This window comes from Dermacentor silvarum, chromosome 10 (assembly GCF_013339745.2).
Source record: "Dermacentor silvarum isolate Dsil-2018 chromosome 10, BIME_Dsil_1.4, whole genome shotgun sequence".
NCBI classification, from domain to species: Eukaryota; Metazoa; Arthropoda; class Arachnida; order Ixodida; family Ixodidae; genus Dermacentor; species Dermacentor silvarum.
Genome location: NC_051163.1, coordinates 31,087,977 through 31,111,442, shown reverse-complemented (window position 1 = coordinate 31,111,442; position 23,466 = coordinate 31,087,977). Strand labels below are relative to the sequence as shown.

Sequence of the window (23,466 nt, the reverse complement as noted above, 5' to 3'; positions counted from 1 at the left end):
AGGCGAGGGCCGCGTACGAAACCATATTATAGTAGTACTTTTTGTCATTATCTGGCGGCGCGTCGATCAGCTAAACACTCCACATCAAGCTACAAAACGCTTATAAAACAGTAACTTCAAATTTAAGGGGTGTCGTGCCGCCTTTAGTACGTTATGTAGAACATGTAAACCAGAAAGATACGCGGTTGTAATAAATGTTGACATACTTTTTGTTGCCTAGATGGCGCAAACGCTGTTAAGTACCAAAAATTGGTCAAATTATGGTGGCATTGTGAAGCGAAGCGCGCTATTGCATGATAGGATCTGTTATGGTCACGTGACATGTGCCGGCAAGCAACGTGCTGTTGGAACGTGCGTTCGCGTGGTTCAGCTCGTGCGCTCGCGGAGCATTTAGAATGAACGCAGTAGGCGGACTGCGACTGTCCGCCAGGTTAGCCCAGGCCGCCACTCGTCGTCATTTGAGAGAGACGCGCATATTTTTCCCGGACAATGTGCTCGATTCGAGCGATGAGCTGAGCAGCATGGCCGACCCCGCGCAGTCGAACTCCGGTACGAGTTTCGAACGGCACCTCTTGTTTTTCACGCGTGCTGTTTCACGGCATAACGCCACTGATCATCGAACTGTTCGAATGCGCTTCTCTTCCAGGTGCCATGGATCCCGCGAGCCTCCTGGCTGCCCTGGATCCCATTTTTGTGAAACACTGCGGAGTGGGTCATTGTACATCTTTTTACAAGGTTGTTCAGGGTGAGATTCGAAAATTCGTGATCGAACCATCGATGGCAGTCGCTGTTGCTAAATTCAAAATGTCTTTATCGATAGCCCACACATCTCTTGCGACCCCAAGTGGTACAGGCGCTGTGAATGACAAAAACTCTCTCGCCAGGTGTCTGGCGAGTGATTTTTTCGATCGATTCAAGTTAAATCAGTGTCTTGCGATCATTTGTAGCGTTTTTTGATCGATTCAAGTTAAATCGAATACAAACGAGACTGACGTCAGCGAGTGACATGCAAATTACTTAGTTCGAATCTGCCTAGTTGGCAGATTCGAATATCAGTTCATTACACAGATATCTGGTTATCTAGACAGCTAGAAGTAAAGCCACTGCTCGGGGGCGGGCAAATTTTCAAACAAAAGGTAGAAAACGATCAACGGTTATGTGTAGGCTAGCTAGTTAAGGTTCATTCACACAAGGCCGACATGACACCGATTTTGGTCTGCTGACTGTTGGCGACCGCAGTTTACAAGGCGGAAGACATTGTGGCCAACGGTTTAAAGGAAGGAAAACGCTGTCGCCAACATTTGGCAGACCAAAATCGGTGCCGTGTCGCTCTTGTGCGAATGAGCCTTTATTGAACACGGAAGCCAAGTTGCACTGCATAGTTGATACGAAGGACACACGAAGTGACAAGGAAATCTTACTGCTAAAACTAGAAAAAGAAACCAGTAAGCTACTCACATTTTAATGGAGCATGCATGTCTTCATTCCCATTTTGATCGTTCATGGGCATATGTACACCTTGCCCTTTGGATGTTATAAACAGTTGCGACTTTGTGCTTCATCTTTTATGTCTACGTGTTTTTCTTTGTGTGTATGTCGTATCAACTGTGCAGCGCACGTTGGCCTCAAAGGTAGAAATTGTTGAAATGCTATGAGAAATCAATGCCTTCTTGGATGTTTGAGGAGTGGGTAATATTTTAGGTGAAGGGTATGGCCTGACAGGACTACAGAGCCACTTGGATGTTGAGATAGCCTTTTGACCACATTGCATGCTGAATTAGAAAACTGTGTCTTTAGAGCGATTCCTGCCACTCCGACTGATCCCATTGATAATGCAGGCAGAGTGCTGCTCAGGGCCGGTATTTTGTAGCGATGCCTTTCCGATTCTAATGCATTTTCGCGCTTGGCCAGTGGTCAGAGCGACGGTCCGCTCACGTTATCAACGGGATCAGCGGGCCGTGAGCGGTGGATGGTAAGACTGGTATAGAATAAAGCATAACGCATCGCTACAAAATACCGGCCCTGACCACTGATGAAGCACGACAAGAAATGGCATTGGAATAGAATAGAATGGAATTATTCGGGTTCTGGTGGCAGATTTCAAGTATGTTAGAAGTGGGAGGGAGGGTGCGAGGGTTACAGATTCTAAAGAAATTGCCAGTGACAGCAAGATTCTGCCACTACATTTATGCGACTTGGAAAGAGTCTGAGATGACTTGCACACATAGGCCGGCACAATAAGCAGATATCTCGCGAATATTTTTGTAGGCTATGTACTCACTCATACTCATCTGCACTCACTCGCATTCCTACTAGAGCTCACCAATGCTTTTGCGTTCATAGTCTCTTCCATTCACACTTGCCGGCATCAGCTACATTTCACCGACACTCAATCAAGCAAATACCCGTGTACACTCAAACTCACAGTCCTGGACTATCGTTTGAACTCGCATTAAATGGCACTCACTCCTGTTATACTCGAGGTCCACTCCCACCCTTGGTCACTAACGCTCCATTTCACGCCTGAAAAGTGAATGTGGAGCCAGTGTAAGTCGGTGTACACGTGAGTGAGTATGCCAACCTATGCTTGCACAAGCCACTGTGTGAAATTATCCCACAGCATTTGACAAATAACCCTTTCAATTAATGACTTTAGGGCATGCATTTCAGCCAGTACTTGAGGCACTTCCACTTAGTGGTGGATCATTTTGAGCAAATCGCAGCATTTTTGCACGGATTTGTGTGACATATTCCAACGCTCGAGACAGATCACAACATAGAATAGATAAGATCAACAATCGTCCCATCTATTTCATGTTGCGTTCAGACTGTAGTTGGCCCTGTAAATACCTGGGGATTTTCTTAGTGGAAACACTTGTTAAGGAGTGTGGCAGATAGCGCAATGCTGTCGCATCAGCTTGATTACTTGGAGGGACGGATATGCATGACAAACCACTGCCTGTTGTCTGCTAAATACCAGTTTGATTAATTAATTTCGTTACTATTAAGCCAAGCAGTAGCTGTTCGTTTAGATGAAATGAGTTTCAAAAAATGTTCTCAAGATCGCTGACAAAATGCAATAATGTCTTAGTTAATATACTTGCCAAGACTGTAAAATGCAACTGATAAGTATTCACTGCAACATCTATGCATGTAGCCATATATTTCTAGAACATATTTCCTAAAACTATAATATTTGAGCAAAGAATGCTTTTTTTTTTCTTCTTCTTTTCGTCTTGGTGAAATTTACTGACATGAAAAGGCATTGTATCATCAGCCTTTCTTTAGGTCATGAAGGATATGACGAATAATACCGGATAAACTAAGCTATTTCGTTTGCACTCTTGTGCCATTAGTAGGTGCGCAAACGTTACCTGCGAAGAAAACGAAAAAAAAAGTTGGATTTCTTGTTTTTCATTTTTTTCTTTTTTTTAATCTTTTTCGTTTGAATACCAGAAAGGTGAAAGGTATACTAAAGGGATCATTTGAGCTTTGTCAGTACATTACCCTTGTACAATACCAACAAAGCCACCTTTATTGTGCAAAGAGGCATTGCAAGCTAAAATAAGATGCAAAAATGAGACTACATGGCAACGCCACCTTGAAGTTCCCATGCCAGCCGCCATGACATGTGTTTGGACCTAGTTAATTTCTTTCAGTTATGATACACTGCACTGTATTCTAAAAGAGCCAAAGGCTGAACTTGGCAAGTTCTTGGCAAAGACTGAGCTGAGACCCAGCAGCCAAAATACATAAGAGTTCTGTAAAACTTGTGATGTAGCTTTGGCGTACTGGTGCTGGAGGTTCAGACGTGAAAATAAAGAAATGGAACTTTGGTGTTCACATTTTTTTTTTATATAATCAACCTATTACCTTGAATTTACCTAAAATAGTTTTATAAGAATACTTTGTCAGTCTAAGCTGATTACAGTTATCCTGTAGCTTTGCTTTAGGAAGCCTTACCTCGTGAAATCCTATATAAATACATGGAAATGAGGATATTGTGTTTAACAAGAAAGAGTTAAGAAAAGTTTATTATAGGGAGGAGATTGTTTAATTTTGGTCATCAATTGTTTTAAATTAAAATTGTAAAAAAACTCGGAAGTTTAGAACCTGAAGCAACAAGTTTGAGTCTAAAAGTCAATGAAAATGATATTTCGATTCTGGTAAACCGGACATATTGAGGCATGTAAATTGGGACAAAATTGATGTGTTATACGTCACTCTGAATAATAACCGCTTATCTGTGAGTAGGAGTTTTGCAAAGCCCTTGTGAGGATTGTAACTAGTATTACACGTAATTCGTGTATGCGATGCCCTCAGAGGTGCAGTTAACAGAGCTGCGTGCATGCTTTTGGTGCCAAGGTACGGATTTCTAAACTTCGTGCTTAGCAATTTGCGGCATCTTCCGGACAAAAATCTGAGGCCCTAAATCAAATTTCTGATTCCTATGGCCAGTACAATTTTGAGCTTCCTCTCACTTGCAACCAGTTTCATCCAAGTAGATACAACTGTTGTCTAAAAAGATCATTTATGAGTTTTGCACATTCAAAGGGGAAAATCGGTTGACTTCGAGGTGAATCGTCTTAACTCAGGTGCTAGTGTTTTGTCTTTCAGATGGCCAGGAGCTCTGGAGGGCTGAAGTTAGGGTGCCGTGGCCCCGGGAAATGATTGTCAAAGTCGAGGCGCCATCCAAGACGGAGTCGCTTTTGGAGGCAAGGGCTCGCATGTGCTTTGCTCTGCAGGTATGCTCTTCAATGCGACGGTAAAGCCTGTAACTCACCAAACCCTACCTAACAACTCTCCCGAATTTTCTTTCTAAAGTTCACGAATTTTGGCTTGTTCTACAATTTTACTAATGTTGCGTCATGCTTGATTGAAAAAAATCTTTTGACTTTGCGGGGAAGTTTTAACAAGATTGGGCAGAGCGAAATTGCAAAAAACGCATGAAAAATAAACATTCTGATGCTGCTTGCGCTGCTTTCTTGTGGCAACACAAGACGCCATATACCAGAGGGGTACTTGCATCGAGTGAGTTTAGTCTGTACAGTTTCTGGAGCATCTTTAATTGGCAAGTTAATTCCCTGAAAAATGAACTCCGATCCAAAAATAGTGTCTCATTTGTCAGCCTCTTCTGTTCCGAGTTTGCTGCTGATTGTGTTCTGTGTCTAAAGGTAAATCGTTAATAAAGTGTGTATGCATTCCATATAAGTTTTGTGTTCGACAAACTTGTACACGTCGCAAAATAAAATAAACTTCATCGTACACGTCGCAAATAAATAAATAAACTTCATCAAATATGTAATTGCTTACAATGACCAGTTACATTCCCGTTAAGCAATTAGTAAAATCAATTGATTACTTTTTATGTTAGTTTCCTCCCATCTTTTGTTAGCATTGCACAAATACAGTAAATAGAATGAGCTGGCCTGGCTCTTTCAATGCATCCTCTGCAGCCCTTCAAGCATTGTTTATCCTCACTAAGAATTGGTTTTCAAAATTTTTGGCCGTCATCTTCCCTCATTTTCTTGAAAAGACATCAGCAGTGCTTGACGTATGCGCTAGAGGGAATGGCGATGGCTTAACGTATGAAAGCCCTGTGCACAAGATTGTGATTACTTGATGCTGCAAAGCTTGCCTCTGGATTCTTTATAAAGCGCAGTGTTTAATTGTTGCTGGGGCTCAGAGAAAGCGCTCTTACTAGGGCCAATGAAAAAAAGCTGGAAAAAATTGCCTGCAGGTGATTTCCTGGTATAACATTTTAAGTGGTCATCGCTATTAATCCTTAGTGGTGCTGGTTCATTTCACCAGCCAACACCTGGTGAAGTGTTAAAATAAGGTAGCAAATACCGAGCGCCCGGGTACGCATGTCTGAACATGTGCATCCGCAAGGCTGCTGCATGGAATGTGTAGGCATTCCACTGTAGTTCCTGCTAAATTCAATAACTCAAATGCTTTGTTGCCTGTTACAGATTGGCTTGTCAATAAGAGTAACTGGTCACATGAAATTTGTTACTGAGGAAAGTAATAACAGCTAATGTTAGCCGAGTAAAAAAAATGTAATCAATCAATCAATTTAAGTGATTACAAGTAAAAATAATTACATGTAATTTGTTGCTTACTAGTCTGGTGCTCAGTTTTAAAAAATGCGTGCTGATGGTTCAACTCTCTGTCCTGTGTTACGCTGGTAAATATTTTCTGTTTAACAAAATGTGCTATCAACCAGCCCAACTGTAGATGTTCTTAGCAACTCTATGCAGTTTGCACATAGCAGGGCCTCTATCGGTCTCGTTCCTGCTCGCATTTCAATTCATGCTGGCAGCACGTGATGTATCCTGTTGCACATTAGGCGTGCAGTCCACATTGTAGACTGTACCATCCGCATGTTCTGGTTGCAGGAGCTGGGAATCTTCGACTCCGAAATCATACCAGAGCCACCACATGAAGGCGCAGGCGAACCTTGCCCTTCCAGAGCCAGTTCCAGCGGCGTCATCCCACCCCCCTGTAGTCTAGGCCAAGGTGAGAGACTGGGATACGCACGATGGAAAGTGAGACATCTGCATTGGGTAGACAGTAGGAAACCCATCACAAAGCTTTTCATAAGTGTGACGACATATTACAGGCATCTGTAGTAAACCAGGTCTTCGTGATAATTGTTCCATGAAAACCTGCTGAAGAAAGACGGTTATTTCCGTTGGAGATGATTAGTATAAGGTGCAGTGCCAAAGCCTAAGCAGAGAGACAGCAAAAAGCAGGGAGGTTGACCTGCCGCCACCTAAGGTTTCTTTTCTACAGTAGGAGAACACGATTGTTACGATGACGCCGGCGTTTAGGTTAAGGATGTGTGTGTTGTCATGGCATACTTTTGCTATCACGATGTCTGTGTTATGTCGTGTTCAGTACATGTTTCTTAGGCCTATGCATCTTTCGTAGCTTTGTTATAACGTTTCCTAAAGTAAATGTAGAGCATACTAACAGATTAACGGTGCAGTTTCCAACGAAGACAAGAAAGGTTTTTCCTCTCAGTCAGCGCGCATCCTGTCACCTTTCTTGTCTTCGTCGGCAATCGCGCTGTTAATATGTTTATGTCTTACCAACTTGACAAAACCAACACTCCTTAAACATAAAAAATGGAAAGGTAGGCGACCTCATTGGAGCTGACTGTCCCACGTCATGATGTTGTGTACAAATGTTCTATTCAGAGGCTTTGATCTCTGCGCCTTGTGCATCATTATGCTATTGAAACATCTGTGTTATGTTCACAATATGTACAGGCAGGTCCATTGTTAAAGAGAACAAACATTAGCAGAACATGAGTGAATGCCCCTCTGTGGCAACTCTGTAAACATACAGCTTTGCGGAAGATGTCTCGCGGAAGTCCCTATGTGCACCCTTGGAGCAAGAGCATACGGACCAAAAGTTGAGTCCGATAAGTGCACTAGAAAGTTTGGAGTGTCAAGTTTGGACTGCAGTTCGCAGTTTCAATACACATTCATAGGTGGAGAAGATAATCTGCTTTATCGTGGAATCTCTGGTCTGTGTACTTATTCTCAAGGGAATAACCTGCATAGTTTGTGGCAGCATTTCCACAGGCTGCCAGATGCAGTACCTACGATGTAGGTACTGTATGTAGGTCATCTAATAGCCAGTGAACCTACCTGTATGTCTCGAGCCTCTGCATGATTTGTCTTATCGCTCCACTGCCATTGCTTCTTCGTGATAATGGGTGATTTTTAATGGCATCCACTTTAACTCTTTCCGCACCGCACCCATTTGGCATCGTTAGCCCGCTATCGATGGTTTGAGACACTGCTTTCGAGACCTTCCACACCACTCACAGACACACTGCGCTACAGGGCTGGCGCACTGGAGTTTTGAAAGTACTGTGGCGGCAGCCTGGTGGCGTGCAACGAAGTTGGCTGGGTAGGTTAAGATGGATGGCGTCTATTGAGTTGCAGAGGTCTCGCTTGCTTTGTGCATTGTATTGAATTCTGTGAGTAGTTTTCAGACTCGAAAAGTGCTTGAAACGTATGCACGACCCTGAGGGCGCTACCGCCTGCATGGTCGCACATGAAAGCGAGCGCTCTCTGCTTCGACAAACCGCGTCGAAAGCAGGGGTCCTGACGATTACGCTGAGCAGCGTGCGGTCCCGATGCGCGGTAGCCGCCGTTATTGTTATGTGGTATTGTCATGAACATGAGAATCGTAATCCTGATATGCGGTTCTATCAGATTCCCGGAAAGCCGTACGAACCTGAGCAACAGGAGCACTGGATACATGCTGATCGACATTTGAAGTACGCAAGAGAAACGCTGTCTGCTACGTATACATGTAGAGTATTTACAACCTATACATGTAGGGTATTTACAAGCAACGCGGCTCGTTCACCTGCCGTGCGCCCCGAACGAAGTAATGAGAGTAACCAGGCAAGGTTAACAAAGGGCTCCGTCAAGGCCAGTGAATACCAAGCCAAAGTATTTTTGGATCGTGCAGCCAACACGGGGCAGAACCATGGCTGTCCGCATGCAAATTTGTGAACTGCCACCGCGCACATACACAATTTGAAGAATTTTGTGGAGGCAAATGTTGAAAATTGCTCATAGCTGCCGTACATGCTGCAAAATTGCTTGCACAGTTGACTCTGTTGCAGAAACGACATACACCCACGGTGGCCCGAATGCGCTAATTCGGGCTGCCGACGGCAGCAGCCTACAGTCGTCAGTGGACCTTTCATGTTTTCATTTCATCGTTTATTGTAGATCATTTCGGGTTTCTTCTTAAGAGCAATCTCGTCGTCCATTCATTGTCGCTAATTGCGGGAACATGCCTCATAGAACTTTCCTGTATTTCAATGTCGTATGACGTTCGCTGAACTTGCGAGTGGCAGCGTGCTGAAAATAGTCCCTGCAATCTCCTGCACATCTTAAACGTACTGGGCGTTGACCAGCTTCCTGCCTTTTCGAAGAGTGCTGCTTGGCCTGAAGAATTTTTGCATGCTTGGAATTCGCCGAAATTCAAACCGTAGCAAAAGCAGAAGCGGCGGCTCCATTGCGCTCCTGAGCTTTCAGCAGCTGAGCTGCCCGCTGTTTAGCGGCGCTTTTGCAGCCTGGGCAGTGAGTCTTTCCCATCGGACGTGAAGGAGAACTGTATTTTAGTTTTCTAAGCTGTTCGCTTTTTTCCCACAAGGCGGTGATTTCTGAATGCGCTCCGAAGTTGCGTGATCGTCAAAGCAGAAAGCAAAAATGGCTGCGTCCGAGAGCGGCGCATGCGCTTCGAAAGATCGCAGATCTTGTGATTTCGCTGCATCTGCGGCTGATTTTATCGATAGATTGTGCAGTAGTGAGTCTGAGGATGCTACTTTTTCATCGGACTTTGACTTTGAGAGCGACGATGATGCAAACCAGCCCGGAACATCGGCAGCCGCAGCTCGGCACACCCAACTGTAGTGCTTGCAGTTAAATTTTTGTAGCGGAATACTCGTTCAATGAAACATTTTTTCGGACATAGTGCCTATTAGATGGAAATACATTTTGTATATCTCATAATTTTCGTTAATTTTTTTTTTCTTATTAGACACAAGCGTGTCTTTACAAACTTTGTTCAATTTTATCCCACAATCTTGACTTTGGCAATTTATATTTTTTTATGACATAGATCTCGTTAATAAATCTTTTATGCGTGAAAAGTGCATTCATTCTGATTTTCGTTTATGTATTGCATATGATATTGAGTGCAGTAGTTCTTTCAGAAAAAAAAATCTGGCGTAACCTAAAAAAAAACACCTATGTTCCAGTGGTAGGTAAAGAGTTAAATCAAGTTGGTGAGAAATAATCACCTAGACTGCTTTAGCTAGGTGCTAAAACAGAAAAGCCTCATTATACGAAATCACATCCAGCATGAAAATACCTTTGGTACATGTATCTGATATTAGTTATAAGCACACATGCTCAACTTAGAGGGGAAAGAAGTTTGATTTTTATATTAATACTTCGTTATTACCCCGATAATTTGTTGTATCGGTGTTCATTATACTGATGTGTGGGTGTCTGTTGTAATCGAGTACTCTGCCTATCTCTGCTTTATCTCCTAAAGTTACCTATGCCTGTAACGACCCCAGCCCCATCTCTTCCCTGTTTGTTGGTTGTTTTTTTTTCCCCGCAGTACTCTGAACGTCTCTTGCTTACCTCGACCACTGGATCATTTAACGCTAACCTCAGCTTTGAGCCCCTAACACTTCTAGGAAAGTAGATGTTCCTTGCGGGTTGTGGCAGATTTCTACATGCAACGTACACAAACACGATGCTTGAAGAAAGAATTGCACACACACGCAAGCGCTGACTCGCAACTAAGATTTATTGGCATAACACATTGTGCACACAGTATGTAGAAGATCTTGGATCACCAACTCGCCCAAGCCACCACATTAGCAAGGTTCGGGCTGGATGAATATCTGGGGAATTCCATTACAGTGTGCTGAGTCATCTCCGAATTTCATTTTTCAGCGGGCACTTCAGCGTCTCCAGCACTACCTGCTGGCCGGCTGCCGAGCACACAGGCACAGGAGACGGTCAGAAGAAGCCAGAGGCTTAAGTCATGGACAGAAAAGAAGCAGCTGAGCCGAGCCAAGTCAGTAGTGCACAACATCTACGCTTATGTCTGCAAACTTAAAGATGACAAGAGCCTGATGGCGTCGTACAACTCAAGTGTCAAACAGGGTGAGTTTTTTATTTAAAGTCCAACTGTTATGAACTTTTCATTATGGAGCAAATACTCATTTTTAACGTGCACCCGCATTATTCTCGGCTTATAATTTCGCATTGAATGAACGTCCGGGAGCTCTAAACCCTAGATGAAGTACCAACAAAGCCTCAGCGAGCCCTAATTCAATATAATCGCTTTTCTACAGCCAGCTTGAGTTTCGTTTCCCAGAAGGTGACTGTGTTGTGGTGAAAATATGTCAGTGCTAACCCCACAGAGCCCTACATATTTTTCTAAGCCAAGTTTGTTACATCAAAATTATTATTTAGGTGCAGGAAACTTAATGCAGAGATTATAATAGCATTTTTTCATCACTTGCAGTCTGTTTTCAGCTGTGGGTAGTTCAGACAGCTTGTTGATATGCTAAGGTAACTCAAATAACATTTCATAGCTTTTTTTTTTATATATAAATGTACAAACGTGACCAGAAAAAAGGTAAACAAGTTCCAGTTTTCCTTGATGTTTTAGGTTCGTGGGAGATTTAAATAAACGCACAATGCCGATTGAAATGGTGTAGTCTGAGGGTTTAATCAAGCATAAGTAGTGAACAAGGTTTTCACCATGCCACTTTGATCTTCAGTCATTCCTTCTTTAACCTTAATATGAATTCACAAGGCATCGTCCAATTATACAGATATCGCGGAGTAAATGTGCTATAGAAGCAACATTGGCAGAGCAGCAGGGCTGATAATTTTCAGACTTTTTATTGCAAGAGCAACCGTACCCCGCCTACTTTGGTCTGGCTTTTTATTATCGAAACGGTGACCGGCGTAAACAAGAAATTAAGAAAATTTAGTCCCCTGCGAGGATTTGACCCTGAGCGACACCAAAAGTGCTCATGTGATACCGGTGTTGGACCAAGAATTTCTTTAAATCTTTGTTCTTTAAAGTATATTATGTGCTTATTTTGAATATGAAGTTCATTTTTGTTTCTCTCATTCTGGTTCCAGCTTTACACGTCTCCCTTTCTTAACTTCTTGGGAAAATTCAGGGAAAATCCGTTCTTCAGATGGCACTAAACAGGGTATTATGGGCTTCTGTCTGATTCAAGAAGTCCAAGCAGACTAACCTTATTTCTCTGTCCAGACACTGTTCAAGATGCTCTTCTGGAAGTCTACTGTGGTGTTTCTCAACTTTTCATGGATAGACAGAGCAATACGGTTGGTCATATTGACTACTTGAATCGTAAGGAAGTCAATAATAGGGACCCTGCATAGCACAGTCGAAGGAACTGATCTCTTTTGAAATTTTTCCTGATTTGTATAACTATAAAAAAACTTGCATAAAGTCACAACCAAGTGATATGAACAAAAATGGACTTCACATTATAAATAAGCGCATAAAATGCATACGCCACACATTTCCGGCACCATAACCCTAAGAATGAAGATTTTGAACAATTTTTTTGGCCGAGGATCTAACTTCCCCTCAACACGCTTGCTGCATTTCAGGCAAAGTTTGCCACTGGACATCTACGGTCACCGTGACATGGCCATGCGAGCTGGCATTTGAAGGCAATGCCAGGAACAAGGCTGAGGCAGAGGCATTAGCTGCTGCAGCGCTTGTTCAGTACCTTACAGATAAAGGGCACGTAGATAAAGACTTGAGCCCGAAGACGGTGTCCGACCAGGAGATGCAACGGCAGAAGAACCAACGGATTGCCCCAGTGTCCGTGGCGCTGCCCAAAACGTTCATTCCCAACATGCAGGAGATACTCGCGGAGTTTGAGGCAAGTGCTGATCGCAGTTCGGAACAATACGTACTGGAATTTTTGCGCATATAACCCGCATAGAAAATTCTAAAAATTCAACGGTAAATTTTGCCATGAGGTGTGGTGTCACGGCAGCGTGCACCGTGCTGCTGTGAAGCCAGAACTTGAGGCAGAGTAGGCCACCATTCTGTTTCGTTATCTCCTGGGGAACCCCACCCTCTTCCTATCCCTGCATGTAAAGCTCTCTTTTCTTGTCTTTCATGGTCGCCCATTCTCCTCCTTTCTCCGGGTAACCGTTTGATGTTTTGGCCGTGTTAATGGTTAGCAAATAGTGCACACGGCAAACCAGAAGTCTGATCGCGATGAGCTGTGCTCAGTGGCGGTCCTTTACAATGCAACGGAAGCTGGAAATTATGAGCATTGCCGGAGAAGTGGGGAACAGACTAGAGCACTGCACGGGCCGATTTTTGCGGCCCGGGCCCGGCCCGGGCCCGTTTTTACATTGGGCGGCCCGCCCGAGCCCGATCAAAACTTTTATGGCGAGACCCGGGCCCGGCCCAGGCCCGGAAATAATCTACGTTACCCGCCCGGCCCGGTCCGCCACCCCTTTACCTTAAGCCCGAGCCCGGCCCGAGCCCGACTCGAAACCGGCCCGAACCCGGCCCGAGACCGAAAAATACATGTTTTTCAGAGTTGAGAAGCCCGAGAATAACTCGCAGACAGCCCGAGCCCGGCCCAGGCCCGCGTCAAAAAACGAGAGCCCGGCCCGGGCCCGGGTCAAAAAGCACAAACCGTGCCCGAGCCTGGCCCGAGCCCGTGAAAAAACTTCTCTACCCGGCCCGGCCCGGGCTTTCGGGTAAGCCCGAGCCCGTGCAGTGCTCTAGAACAGACACGAGTCGTGCATCCACGAATAGAGACTGTTTACGCAAACTTAAGCATTGTTGTGTGCAGTTATTTCCGCGTGTTTTACACATGGATTATTTTTTTCATTTCCAGAGCGTTGTAATAGGGGGTGTGGGTTATACACGGGAAAGTACGGTATGACAGTATACAGTCTAGCCTCCGTTGTGTAACGAAGTTGAGTTCTATGCCAAACATACCTTTGTTATTCACCATACCTCCGACACCTCATCATAACGAATTTGTGTGACACAGAAATACTTCGATATTCACTATGAGCATATCGATATCGCTGAAATAAAGATTTGTGGTTGTGTCTATGCAAAAGGAACACAAGCAAGATGCCTTGACTGGTCAGGCCAGAAAGCCTCCTGGCCCGTCGTCCGTTTCCACGCAAGATACGTTACCCGTAAACAACGCTAAATTACAGGTGCGATTTGTGAATTGGTGTGGTTAAGCAGAATCGTCGAATTGGCTTGCCGTCTGTAGGCCAGCCAAGATAAACTGTTGGTTAAAGTGTGCCATTGTGTCGAGAATGTGACATTTCAAGTTGCTCTTGCTCTTTAATTGACATTTTGCAGCTAGATTACGTACTTCGAGTTGAAAGCAAACAAACATTTGCTTCGCTGTAACCGTTATTGTAGCGGGCCCTCCAAGCAATGATCTTTTGCTACATGGCGAACCTTCTACGTGAGGCTGTCATTACCACATAGCGGTAAGATTGCAGACTTTAGAGGCACGAATAGGGACGAAGCGTTCAAGCGCTGCTGTCATTCATGATTTCCACTGATAACTATAGCAACGTTGATTCCACCGCTTTGTTTCGGTTGGATGCTAGTGCCGGTTTTGTTCTTTTTCCTCGCATATTTGCGGCGCTCCGCACTCAGGGCTCCGAGAGTTGTCCAAATTAACCAATGTACAGCCAAGTACATCCGAATTAACAAGAGTTTGATTGTATTAAATAATGCATGCACCTGCTGCGACCAGAGGACAAGTCCAAATTATCCAATTTCATGAATTAACAAGGATCAAATTAACGAGGTTTTACTGTATGAAGCACTCTGCGGAGGCACGCAGATTTCCTAGGCGACAGGGGAGCGTTTACCATGGTCATTTGTCAGCGGCGTACACTCCGTGCCAAGCGGGTGCGTGTTGTTGCTTTTCAACATTTCACATTTTACGCAAAAGTTACTTTGCTGTTTTGCCATTTCTTTTTGTCTGCTTCATGCGACGACTGTCTGGAAAGGCCAGTCCTCAAGCGTTAAATCTTTCAACGTTTGCAAGTTTGAAATGTTTCACATGTTTCTATTGTGTACATGCGCCTGCTTGGTTTACATGTTTTGCACCCACATGTTATTCTATGACACAGGTATTCAAAAGTTTTTTTTTTCCTTAAGTCTTACATTCATAATGCAATATACTTGCAATTATCAAATTCAATGATTCCTGAAAAAAAAAGACTTGCCCACCATGTGATCAGTGCATTTTGACAAAGTGCCCAATTCGAACAAGTATAATTAGATAACTTGTAACTTTTTGGCATCCCTTGATGGAGCAACATTGCAAAATTACTAGCTGTTTAGAGGACTTTTACAAGATGCTAATAATAAAAGAGCAACATTTGATACTCTAGCTGTTCTGCATTTTGGTTACCGCTGTTATAAAGTGCCACTGCCAACCATGTAACTTGTAGGTATAGCACTTTTTTTTTGTGCTTCTCCTACTACAGTTTTGGTTGGCCTTTTGTACATGGCCTGGTGTACATATCAGTTCAAACATTAAAATTTTGTAGCAAATTTGTGGTTCCTGTGAGTTTGAATTAAATATCAGTAGGTGTGTATGTACTCCATGTTCAAGTGCGCTGCTTTGGTTGGGGAAAATTGCTGTTCACATTTTCCGCTTCGTAGAATGAACCCAGCACTAAAGGAGGAAGATGCTCAACACTTTGTTAGTTTTCCAAAACAACACATGAAAATCAGCAACTGTGCTCGGTGACAGCCGAAGCATTCCCTACAAGCTCCATCCATAAAACTGTTGCACTTGTGCTTTGTGCCTCCATGCTCCAAAATGTAGTCCCCCAGAGATGCCAGCGTTGAAAGAAGTTCGCCTCCGTTTTGACATCACAGAAATGAGAAAGCAATTGGCTGGCACATCTGCACAAATTGTCCTTGAGTAGGGCTGCACTGTTTGCTGCTGCACTGTATTCTTCAGGTGTCACCCACCACAGTCAGGCACAGATATAACATTATTACAGCCACACATGGATGTAATGAATTATCTGATACGACAAAGTAAATCTAAAATGCTTATCGCTGATATCCGTATCAAGTTTCACGTGACGTTCTAACTGCGACCCCTGAAACAGGTCAAGTTGTTCCGATGCCGTCATATGACAAAGGTATTCAAAAGCTTTTTTCTTTCCGAAATCTTGCGTCCATGATGATTCTTTATATGCTTATAACAATGTCGGATTCAGTGATTCTATATTTTGTTATCACAAATGTATATAATGAGAGCAGTTTTGTGTCATATGCTACTACTTTATAACAAGTTTCGACTGTGCATACATTGCCAACTAGGCTGCGTAAGAGCTTTAACGAAAACCGTTGCTTTCTTCAGACCACCGTGGCCAATGCACCACACCTGCCCGATGATGAAATTGAAGAGGAGGCAGCTGGCAGTGACGTGGTGCCGGACAACGCCGGCGCCAAAAGAACTATTTACGACATCATGACAGGATGGCCGCTCACAGTGTCGAGCAAATCCAATTCCCGGATAGACCGTGAGCTCATGGCGAAAGATTGAGAAGTCATGGAACCACTGCCAGCGTGGAAGACTACAGCTTCCAATATTTGCACGCAGGTGAGAAACCGATAGCGCCTCAGCATATCTGGGGTCAACAGGGAACCAGAAATTGTCCTGAAAGGCCTACTGCGACAAAATTTCACTTTGGTTAATTTTGTTGTAGATGAGCAGTACAGCTCAATAAGTAACCTTAAGAGAGCTGTAGGGCTAGCAGTTGCCTAATTCTTCCTCTGAAATAACACCTTAGCTGGCAATGCGAGCATGTGGTGGTCAGAGAATACAGTGCAGTCCAGTTATAACGATACCACATATAACGATATATCGGTTATAACGATGAGTCGACTTAAGAGTATCAACTTATGCATTAGGGCTATGAGAAGAACACCCATATACAGTCGAACCCGGATATATCGAACTCACATATAACGAATTATTGTGTTTAACGAACAGCAGTAAAATTCCCTTGAAAATTTTTGCATAAAATGTTTATTTCATATATCGAATTACCTATATATTGAACTTTTTGGGATCCCCTTCAGGTTCAATATATCCGGGTTCGACTGTATAACGATATGTTATTCACCGCATATCGGATATAACGATCGAAATTTTGCATCTGGGCAGCGTTTTTCATGCAGAATAATCGCGAAATTTTCATTTTAACCGAGACTGGGCAAAAAGTTTGCCTACGCGAGTTCGTATCTCCCACCATTACCGCGCAGCGCATCCTGCCCGCGCGCCGATTGTGAAAGCCACGGAGAGCATCGCAAGTTGGCGCAGCGTGCACAAGATGGCGCCAGCTGCATCGCGTCCGCGTTACCGACGGTCGTGCGAGCGTCCATAGATGAGGAGGGGGGGAAAAAAAACTGCGATAAGCTACGGCGCCTACGCTCCCTTTCTCTTTCTCTCTCTCTCTCTCTCAGCAAGCACGGAAATGCCCCGCGGAAGCAACGGGGGGTGCAGGGTGTGCCGACCAAGCGCAAAGCTGTATCGCTTGAGACGGAAGCTGTGAATTTAAAATTTTGCAGACTCGAAGTACAATCTCACGCAGTCGGTGATGTCGACGATTATGACAACCGGGAGCGCCACGATCATGTAGGCTAGAGGCAGTGGCCATGCCGATTAACGAAAAAGCGGGGCTCTGTGCGCTAGGACGAAACCCCCATGGGTGAAACTAACACGGTGGAAGCCGCTGACATAACCGAACTATGGGGACACGTCGCTACTGACGATGAAACAGGTGGTGCTTGGACGGAGGAGTTTCCGAGTGCAGATAGTGCTGCCTCGTTCTGCGAAGACATCTCCGATGCGGCGATAGTTTCCGCGACAGACGGCGGCGTTGTGCGATGGAGGCGACAGCAGCAGTGACGACAAGATTGGCGATGGCCCATCTTTGACACCGACCCCGCTGTTCAAGCAGAGTGCACTGTCGTCGTCCAAGTCGCTCATTGATTTCATGCACGCTAAAATATAGCCGCCAGTGTTAGTACAGCAGCTGGATGCGATGCACACCACGGATGTGAACCTGAAACTTCCGCGAAAGCAAGTGCAGATTTCTATTTCAGTGCGTCTAGCGATTGAAATGCTATGTAGAGGTATAAACGTTCTATTTTTCATAGCCTGCTTTCTACAACATAGATTTTTTATCGCAAGTGGCACATTTGGTTTCGGGACTACAAAATTATATTTGGCGTTTTTTTCTTTTACATCAGTCCAGATATAGTGATGATCAGTTATAACGATCGGATTTTTCGTTCTTGATATTGTTATAAATTGACTGCACTGTACGCTGCACATTCCAGAACCGTGCGTGCACACTGATTTTGCTGTCATGCCTGGGTACCCAGATGTGGTTCTCCAAAGTGGTTCTCAACATGGAATCTGCGCCATTTCTGGTGTACACTTATGGTAGCATTTGTTTTGACTTCTGGTATAAATTTTTTGCTAGCTTTCTGTGGCGCATCTTGATGCCATTTTCTAGGTTATTTTATGTGGCCCATCATTTCATTGCAATGTCCGCTGTAAAGCAATGGACCTGTCATTATCAAGTTGGTATTTTATGTGCTAAATGAGGGTCTCAAATATTTAAATTGCGGGGAAAGTATTGGCAAGTGTCATAACTGCCTAAATAATTTGCTGTAATGCTTGATTGTGCGAATCGGTTCCATTTTCAGTACCTAAAAGGTTTATGCGTACATTATGTGTGCATTATGATACATTGGTTCACTCCATTCCTTCGATCTGCAGGTGTTGCCCGTGGGCACTGCCAGAAGAAATGCTCTTGTTTTTGTTTTTGTGAGCATTTGTCATTTTACCTAGTCTTATTGCCACACAACAGCAAATTTTGCTTCATCATCATGTCATGATGTTTATGACATAACCTGATTTATTTTCAAACTTAAATATCCTGCTTCCAAAACTTCCTACTTGCATAGTGTCGTCCTTTTATGTACAAGAAGCTTATGCCGAAGTTTCTACAACATTAAAAAATATATCCGGTGCGGTTCAACCTCTATAAAGTAAAAGCTCGTTCATTTACTACTTGTTAATTCAAAATTTCGAATAATTCGGAGTAGCCGCCGCGGTCCGTCCAACAATGTATTGAAAGCAATGTGTAGCACATCCCTATAATTCAAACTGAAATCCGCACCGCCACTGATAATTCGAACTCCACGCCATCATGGATGGGATGAGTACTAGTGCGCGGGAGCACGTTGGCCACACTGGTGTCACTGCGCGGGTCACGCAGCATTGCTCTTTCGATCTGCCGCTTCGCCGACGGTCGCAGACAGCCATTTAAAGCGGCGCGTGGGTTGGGGATCGTTGTGCGCATGCTCCGAAGAGAGCAGCTGTCTGCACGCTGGTGCCGTCGGCTGCTCTCTAAAGGGACGGCATTTCGGATGGCACAGTGCAAGCAGCATAGCGTGACTGGCCGCAAGCAAAATCCGCCGTTTTCGGCACACAGGCGAGCATCACTTGCGGCCAGTCATGCCACGCCACTTGTGCTGTGCCAACCAAAATGCTGTCAGCTACTCTCTTCAAAGCGTGTGCAGAACGATCCCCAACCCGCGCGCTGCTTTAAACGACTGTCTGCAACCATCGGCGAAGCGGCCTGGGCACCTTTTTTCTTCGTGCAATGTATTGTGCGTCAGCGCAGTCGGCGCGAAGAACGCGCGGATGGAGCAAGAGCCATCTCAACATCTGGCATCTCGAACCGCGTGAGCCGCATCCTGTTACAAGCCGACGTAGCACGTGCACCCACGCTAAGTCGGACTATATATATACAGGGTGTTTCAGCGAACACTTTCAAAATTTATTTAAGGTTGCCTGTGGCAGATAGCCCAATTCTAGTTAATGAGCTGGTCTTCTCGAAGAGGCGGACGTTACTTGCACAAAAACTTTTAATGCATAATCGACTCATCAACAAAAATTCACTAATTAAGTTTTTAACTAATTACCTGATGGCCCATATTCCAATTTACAAATTGTAGCCGCGGAGCTTGCAAGGCGGATCAACTTGGAATTAATTCTCAGGATGGCACCAGTTTCGAGATAATTTCCGAACTTTGCGGAGAAATGCATTGGCGTTCCAGTTAATTTTGTGCTTCAACACATAAAGCGACGTTTTGTTAAGCAACTAACTGGAATGCCAATGCATTTCTCCGCAAAGTTCGGGAAATAATATCTCGAAACTGGTGTCATCCCGAGAATTCGTTCCAAGTGGATCCGTCTTGCGAAATCCACGACCACAGTTTGTAAATTGCAATATGGGCCATCAGGTAATTAGTTAAAAACATAATTAGTGAATTTTTGTTAAATATTCTATTAAACATTTCAATTTCTTGTGCAAGTAATGTCCGCCTCTTCGAGTAGATCAGCTCATGAACTAGAATTGTGCTATCTGCCACAGACAACCTTTAAGAATTTTTGAAAGTGTTCGCTGAAACACCCTGTATATATATCAACATCAGCCTATATTTATGTCCACTGCAGGACGAAGGCCTCTCCCTGTGATCTCCAAATACCCCTGTCTTGCGCTGATTCCAACTTGCGCCTGGAAATTTCCCAACTTCACCCCACTTAGTTTTCTGCCGTTCTCGACTGTTATATATGTGTGTGTATATATATATATATATATATATATATATACGCACCTTAACCGAGCAATTTTCACACTTTCATTAGTTCAAATTTTGTATAATTTGCATTTTCATAGCATCCCCGCAGAATTTGAATTAACAAGCGTTTAATGTATATCAAATTATTCCATATAACAAAGTAAATCTAAAATGTCATTCTTTCACATGTGAGAAGCTTATTGTGGAGTTTCTACGATAGAATATAAGTCAGTACACTCAAGATTCAATATAATGAGCATGGATGCCATCCTTTTTATGCACGAGAAGCCTATGGTAGAGTTCCTACGATCAAATATGTGTGTCGGTACAGTTACACCGATATAATGAATTATGAACATAACGAAGTAAATCTAAAATGTGTCTTGCCGCTACAGTCAAACCTCGATATAACGAACCTCGATTTAAGGAAATTCGCGATGTAACAAACTATTTTTATTTCTCAATCTTAGTTCTAATGAAATAACGAAACCTCGATATAAAGAAATTCTTGATATAACGCAATTCTCGAAACTAAGTTTTTCGATGCAAGTACAACTTCGTTATATCGAGGTGTGACTGTATAAGCATGGGATAAATACATGCCTATAGCTTATACAGCTAAATCTCCATATAACGAAGTCGGTAAAGTTGGCAATTTGCTTCTTTATATCGAAAAGTTTGTTACATTGAAATTCCATCTTTCATACAAATAAGTACAGTCGACGATGGATTCTTCTTATGTGGAAGGGGCCACAAAATCGGGCAATCAGAAAAGGCTAATTTGAATGCGAAAAAAATTCATTTTTCTGAATCTGAGTCGGCAATGAAAGATGTTTTCGTGCTGAGTTGACGATAGCATCACATCAGCAGTACGAAATGAAGCCAGCCACGTTTTCGCATGCACTCCCCCCCCCCGGCTGAGTGTCACCCACAGTGGGGTGACGCTATCACATAAAGCGCCGATAGCGAGGAGTGAATGCTTCGTCTGCGTTTTGCTTCCGAGCCTCTGAAACTTGACATTACAGAAGTTTCCATTTGTTTTATGTATTTTTTTGTGGTGGCACTGAAATTTTGTTATATTGAAATCATATATAAACACACTTCATTATATTAAGGTTCTAAATGCGTGGTGTTCTGTGGACAAGAAGTTAAATGCATTGTTATATCGACAAATTCGTTATACAGCTGACTTCCATTTATTTGACCCTGACAGAACCGACTAAATTGATCGAATTATCCGGCTGGTCGAATTAAACAAGATGCAGAAAAACACCAAAATGCTGCTTCGTTTCGTAGTATTTGCCCCGAGTCTAAAACACCCCCGAATCAAATGTGCACCCACTTTCTATGTATCCAAAGTAGAAAACTAACATAGATGTCACATTGTCTCCCAAACACAGGAGAAATTTAACGTGCACTCTATTTTTTAGAATGGCAATTGGTTTCCTAAAGTGAGCTTCGCCACATGGTTTTTGATGTCAGCTTTGCCGCATTACAGCCTTGTTATGCGGTAAAGTGAGCAAATGTCGCGAAGGCGTTTTTGGTTCCGTATGCAGTTGCATCACGCAGGGAATTCTTGGTCCAGTTTCCTTGGAAAACAATAGGCACGCATTAGAATCGGGGTATATACCGTAATCACGACATTGTGAAGTACCATTATTGCTTGAAAATCTTCCTAGGGCAGGATGAAAATAGGCGTTTTCAACGGGAGACGTGTGTTACAACGCATGCACTGTACCCTAAGCTCCGCCGAAACAGACACTGCCACTAAAGGAGTTGTTATTGTAGTTTCCATAGGTTTCAGGTGCGTGCGTGCTGACTTCTCAAGTTCAAATTATCTAGCAAATGCTAATTTTAGAATCGAAATATGGAACGTTTGGACCCAAATAAATGCATGGGCGCCAGCCGAGGCCTTTGGTCACGATTGAATTAACCGAAGAATGAAGTTAACTGCAGTCGAATTAATAGAAGTATTGAAGTTCTTTATATCGAGGTTTGACTGCATAAACACACTTCATTATATTGAGGTTCAAAATGCGTGGCGTTCTATTGGCAAAAAGTTGTATACTTCGTTATATTGAGAATTTCATTATATTGAAGTTCGTTGTATGAAGGTTTAACTTTATAATGAAGGTATTTCTATGTCACATGGGACTTCGTTGTATGAGGGTTTAACTTTATAATGAAGGTATTTCTATGTCACATGGGACTTCGTTGTTGTTATAACAAAGTTCAGCTGTGCTTTGATCGGAATTTAAAAGAGCATGGTCATGCTTGCGGCAACCGAATAGCTTGAAAAGCACTTGACCTACATTTCACGCTGCAGGGAGGAGATTGTGAGTGCTATCCACCGGAACAGTGTGGTGGTGATTTGTGGCGAGACCGGATCTGGGAAGACCACACAGGTTCCCCAGTTCATCTTCGAAGACTACATTCGGGGAGGCCAAGGCTCCAGATGCAACATCGTGGTCACCCAGCCAAGGAGGATTGCAGCCATCTCCATGGCCAAGCGGGTGGCTCTCGAACGGGACGAAGAGGTTGGTTAATGTATTTAAGGGAACCTTTCTTTGCCTCTTCCTTAGACTTTTCCACTGCTGCTGCTGTGGCTGTCTTGCACGCCACTTTGTTAGGTGCTTCGTGGCAGGAGCGTGTAAGAGAGGAAAGGCGACATGGGAAACTCATTTGTATCTTTGCATTGCATTGCCACATGACTCTTGACTGGTGTAATTTTCCATTGCCCCCCACAAAAGCATTGTAGAAGCTTGTGGGGGTCTTCCCCAACCCGTAGCGTGTGTAATCGCAGCTACGTAGGGTTCGGGCGAATAAGGCAACAAGCGAGTCAACTCAACAACGTTTATTGCTGTTGGAAATAAAACACTCTTGCAGAGGGAAGTCCGCTCTGTATAATAAGTAAATAAATAGGCTTGCCTCATCGCATGTAGTAGTCATGCAAACGAGGTCACTCACGGGTTTCAGCGGGTAAATCCGTATCGGCAGGTAGGTCAAGCGAGGTCAGAGAGACCCGGGGGTCTCTCAGTCGCGCTCTTTTATATCTTTTTACCTTTCCCCGAGGAGAGTGTCCTCCTCGCCCGCCGGATACTTTCCCTCTTCCCACGTGGGCACGCGCGTCGCGAGAGGCGAGCGAGAACCGGGAGAGGGCAAAGTGCATTTCTC

At 43.8% G+C, this 23,466-nt stretch overlaps 2 protein-coding genes across 2 annotated transcripts in view; both read left to right on the top strand.

Moving 5' to 3' along the window:
* The first annotated feature begins 332 nt into the window (after positions 1-332).
* LOC119431037 (uncharacterized) lies at positions 333-22,747 on the top strand. Its single transcript, XM_037698505.2, has 8 exons — positions 333-549; positions 647-745; positions 4,618-4,745; positions 6,399-6,519; positions 10,503-10,715; positions 12,210-12,487; positions 15,989-16,231; positions 22,619-22,747. The coding sequence occupies exons 1-7, from the start codon at positions 396-398 to the stop codon at positions 16,172-16,174; spliced, it is 1,179 nt and encodes a 392-aa protein (XP_037554433.2). The 5' UTR covers positions 333-395; the 3' UTR covers positions 16,175-16,231; positions 22,619-22,747.
* The window catches only part of LOC119431033 (ATP-dependent RNA helicase DHX30-like), a 44,969-nt gene continuing 42,053 nt past the window's right edge, over positions 20,551-23,466 (top strand). Inside the window, exons 1-2 of the mRNA XM_049657861.1 lie at positions 20,551-20,609; positions 22,619-22,829. Of these exons, the coding sequence (XP_049513818.1) occupies positions 20,551-20,609; positions 22,619-22,829 (270 nt within the window). The remainder of the gene's footprint in view (positions 20,610-22,618; positions 22,830-23,466) is intronic.

Coding starts and splice junctions, on each gene's coding strand:
- LOC119431037 (XM_037698505.2), top strand. CDS start 396: ATGAACGCAGTAGGCGGACTGCGACTGTCCGCCAGGTTAGCCCAGGCC. Junction 4,746..6,398: donor GCATGTGCTTTGCTCTGCAG/GTATGCTCTTCA, acceptor TTCTGGTTGCAG/GAGCTGGGAATCTTCGACTC. Junction 12,488..15,988: donor AGATACTCGCGGAGTTTGAG/GCAAGTGCTGAT, acceptor TGCTTTCTTCAG/ACCACCGTGGCCAATGCACC.